The 4,522-nt window shown below is 39.8% G+C and overlaps 1 protein-coding gene across 1 annotated transcript; it reads left to right on the top strand.

The window, feature by feature from the left end:
- The first annotated feature begins 879 nt into the window (after positions 1–879).
- LOC147440895 (uncharacterized) lies at positions 880–3,333 on the top strand. Its single transcript, XM_086483352.1, has 4 exons — positions 880–1,122; positions 1,757–1,812; positions 2,058–2,301; positions 2,362–3,333. The coding sequence occupies exons 1-4, from the start codon at positions 880–882 to the stop codon at positions 3,331–3,333; spliced, it is 1,515 nt and encodes a 504-aa protein (XP_086339478.1).
- Positions 3,334–4,522: the final 1,189 nt, after the last annotated feature.

Genomic DNA, 4,522 nt, shown 5'->3' with positions numbered 1-4,522 from the left:
GGATAAAAGATAGAAAAAATCATGTAGGTTGTCCAAACTTCTAGAGATTTATGGACTTCCCAAAGCAATAGGTAAACTCCCAACTGTGTACAATGGAAATGTTTTTTTTGAGATTCTTCCAACACACAAAAGTAAAAGGCTTTGCATGCAGCAAAAGTATGACGGTCACCTGTAGTCTCAACCTTCATCAACCAATAGGGCCATAGAATGCACATCTCGCTTGAGCTATTGTCTTGGAAGTCTTCAATGTTACAAGATCTCATGCCCTTTTTACATGACTGAAAGAAGATGCAATGATGCATTTAAGAGAGAGAGAGAGAGAGAGAGAGATAGAGAGAGAGAGAGAGAAAGAGTTTCCTACAAAACTGTTGAGGCTTGTTTCTTACAAGGCATGATATAAATTAAAAACTTTTCTCGATCCTCTTGTGGATCACGACGCGTGGACAACAACTAGCCTGGCTTAAAGATGAACCTGTGCACCGTGATCCACAAAAAACGAGGAGAGAGAGAGAGAGAGAGAGAGAGAGAGAGAGAGAGAGAGAGAGAGAGAGAGAGAGAGAGAGAGAGAGAGAGAGAGAGAGAGAGTGATCCTCTGCATTTTTCTCTTCCAGTGGAATGGCAAGAACCAAGGCAAGAACAAGGAAGGGAGGGAAAGGACCAGGTCTTGCAAAGAAAGCATGTGGAAGGTCTGCTAGCAAGAAGAAAACTTCAGGTAAACCAATGAAGATATTGAAGGGCTCAAGAATGAAGAATATTCAAAGAAACATGGGTTTATTTAGGGAGATCAGGAAAGCTCATAAATGTATTGAGCTTTGTGTCCCTAAACTTCCTTTTCAAAGAGCAATAAGACAAATCTGTGAGGAAGCATGTGCTAGTACAATGAGGTGGAAGGCAGTTTCCATGCTGTGTCTTCAAGAAGCAGCAGAAGATTTTCTTTTGGAGTATTTTAATGATATTACCATTGTTGGTGCTCATGCTTACCGTGTGACAATAATGGACAAGAACAGTGAGACTCTTAAGAGAGTGCGTTGGAGATACGATAAGCTCCTTATCCCTAATGAGTTTATTGATCCCAAAATGAAAGATATACTGCTAATACCACCAGGCCACCAAGTTCAAGGGGTTAGATGCATATCTCTATGTTATCTCTTTCTCATGAAAAGTGTATTCTTCACAACCTAGGCAACTTGGATTTTGCATGTTCCTTTTGTGGTGCTTTAGCTTGGAGAACAGAAGCAAAGACCATTCGCACATTTGTGGGGAAGAGTTGTTGCAACTCACGCAATGTTTCTTTGCCGTCATTAAGTGAACCTCCATTAGAATTAAGAGAATTAATGCACGGGGGTAATACTAGAAGTAGAAAATCTTGAAACATATCAGAGCATACAATAGTGTGTTGGCATTTGCTTCTTTGGGAGCTCATATAGATGAATATCTCTGCCAAAGAAAAGGAATCTATACCTTCAAAGTGCACGGATTTATTTATCATAACATTGGTCCATTGATGCCAGAAGAACGATTAGGTCAAATCCCTCGCTTTGCTCAGTCGTATTTTTTTGACACTGAGAATGAGTTGCAAAATAGGATGAGTCATGTTTCTAAACTCAAACCAGATGTTCTGGAAAGCTTGCAATCGATGATGCATTGAGTACATCCGTATGTTCAAGATTTTAGGGGGTTTTCTACAATGGTTCAAACTTCCAATATTGCGGAGATTAGGATGGTCCTTACTGAGAAGCGTACAAATGGCTGGCAGTATGTTGCTCCAACAAGTGTGGAAGCTGTTGCAATCATGCCTGATCAGGGTGAAGAGTGCAACATTGGTCATCGTGAAATCTTTTGGGTGGTAGTATAAAAAGAATCTCAAATTTCCATAGGTCATACATGCCTCTATTACATGTGTTGCTATTTCCAAATGGTGAAGAAGGTTGGAATCCTTACATACCACAAGTGAACAGAGCGGAATTAAGCAGTAAATGAAACTACAAAGTATATTTCTACAAGTATAGATTGCAAATTAGAGATGACACGACACAATGTCTTTTACGTGGTGGTAGGCTACTGCAACAATATATTGTTGATGCATATAGTTGTATGGAGGAGTTGAGGCTTTTGTGGGTTCACAATCATCAAAATGATCTTTGCAGTGAGGTGTATCAGGGCTTGACAGATATGGTTGGAGCAAGGGATGATAGAGAACCGTTATTGGGTGCTAATGTTGGAAGAAGGGTTGTATTGCCTTCTTCGTATGTTGGTGGTCCTCGCTATATGCACCAGCTATATCAGGATGCCATGGAAATTGTACGCAAGAGAGAAAAACCTAATCTCGTCATTACATTCACATGAAATCCTGCATGGAAGGAGATACAGGATGCATTACTGCCTGGACAGACATCCAATAATTGTCCTGATCTTATTGCCCATGTTTTCTACCATAAGTTCAAGGATTTGATGGGCTTGCTGATTAAGAGAGCTATTTTTGGTAAGGTCATTGGAAACATTTCTGTGATTGAGTTCCAAAAGAGAGGCCTTCCTCATGCTCACATTCTATTGATACTTGCATCTGAGCATAAGCCAGAAGAGACATTGCATTATGATAAGACTGTGTGTGTGGAGCTTCCTGATAAGGTAATGTTTCCACAATTGTATGATGATATCACTCGGGGTAATGTGCATGGCCCATGTGGAAACTTGAATAAGAATGCTCCATGTATGAAAGAGGGAAAGTGTAGGTTTAAATATCCTCAAAGATTCAATGCATCAACTACTATGTCTAGGGATGGATACCCAACGTACATGAGGAGGGATGATGGAAATTACATTGTTCGTAATAAAGTGCAAATGAGTAATAAATGGATTGTTCCATACAATCCATTTTTGTCAATAAGGTACAATGCACATATCAATGTGGAGGTTTGCTCCACTATATCCGCTGTGAAATATCTCTACAAGTATGTGTATAAGGGACATGATAGGGCCACTATTGTTCTACAAGATAGTGAAGGGATTCTATATGAAGTTAGAAACTATCTTAATGCTCGATATGTATCAGCATCTGAGGCTATCTGGTGGATATTTGGGTTTGACATGCATAAAGAGAAACGTGACATACAATGGCTCCAAGTTCACTTGCCTCATCAAAATCAAGTCAGCTTCAACGACATAGCGACTGTACAGAGTGTGGTGGAGAGAGAGGTCATCAAAAAGAAAACACTCACTGAGTGGTTTGTTGCAAATCAAAAATATCCAGAGGCCAACGATTTGTTGTACATAGACTTCCTAACAAAGTGGGTTTGGAAGCCAGCAAGACTCAAAGACAAATTGGTGACATGATTGGAAGAATATACCACATTGTTCCCAATGCTGGAGATTTGTACTATTTGCGTATGTTACTCAACATGTGCAAAGGATGTAAGTCTTTTGAAGATATTAGGACCTTCAATGGACAAGTATATGACACATTTCAAGAAGCATGTAATGCATGAGGATTATTGCAAGTTGATGATGAATGGTTTCTTTGTTTGGAAGAAGCTTCTTTTCAACAAACAGGGCAACAATTACGCCTACTGCTTTTAGTCATTTTGGTTTTTTGTGATCCGATACATCTTGGTGCATTGTGGAATTTCTTCTGTAAGGAGCTTTCTGGGGACCATGTATATCATATGAGAGTTTGCACAATTGATGCGCATATCTGTGAACACATGGCACAAAACCAAGCTCTGTCAAACTTAGAGACAATGCTTCAATACTATGGAAAGAGGCTCTTGGATTATTTTGAAATGCCCCAAGTGGATCACACATTGCAAATTATGAGTGAGCATGGAGTGATTGCTGAAGAGTTCATGTATAACAAAGAGGAACAAAGAGTATTGTCTGCTTGACTGGAATCATCTTTCAATGTTGGACAAAGGGAAGCTTACAATCGGGTTTAACAAGCAGCTAGCATGAGCAGAGGGACTGTTGTTTTCTTAGATGGGCCAGGTGTAACGAGAAACACTTATCTCTACAATGCATTGCTCTCTCGGATACGTGGAGAGTCAAAAGTTGCTTTGGCATGTGCATCGTCTGGCATTGCAGCACAACTTCTCGACAACGGAAGGACTGTACACTCTAGATTCAAGATCCCTATTGATATAACTTCTGAGTCCACATATAAGATTAAAGTAAACAGCTAGCTTGCTTAGCTATTGTGAATGAGTTCACTGATCATATGGGATGCATCCCCCATGGCTCATAGACACGCTTTTGAGGCTCTTGATAACACATTAAGAGATGTCATGCAAAATAACATGTTGTTTGGTGGAAAGGTTCTCCTCCTTGGTGGTGATTTCAGACAGATATTACCTGTTGTGCGTAAAGAAGGAAGAGTAGACATTGTTAATGCATCTTTGTGCCACTCGTACATTTGGCAAAGTATAAAAAACATGCATCTAACACAGATTATGAGAGTGGTCAATAGTTTCAGTAATGTTATTGAAAGAGAGTTTGTGCAATGGACACCTGATATTGGTAATGGCGATGT

This window comes from Adiantum capillus-veneris, chromosome 15 (assembly GCF_014529385.1).
Source record: "Adiantum capillus-veneris isolate H3 chromosome 15, ASM1452938v2, whole genome shotgun sequence".
NCBI lineage: Eukaryota > Viridiplantae > Streptophyta > Polypodiopsida > Polypodiales > Pteridaceae > Adiantum > Adiantum capillus-veneris.
This window is presented reverse-complemented; position numbering and strand designations above follow the sequence as displayed.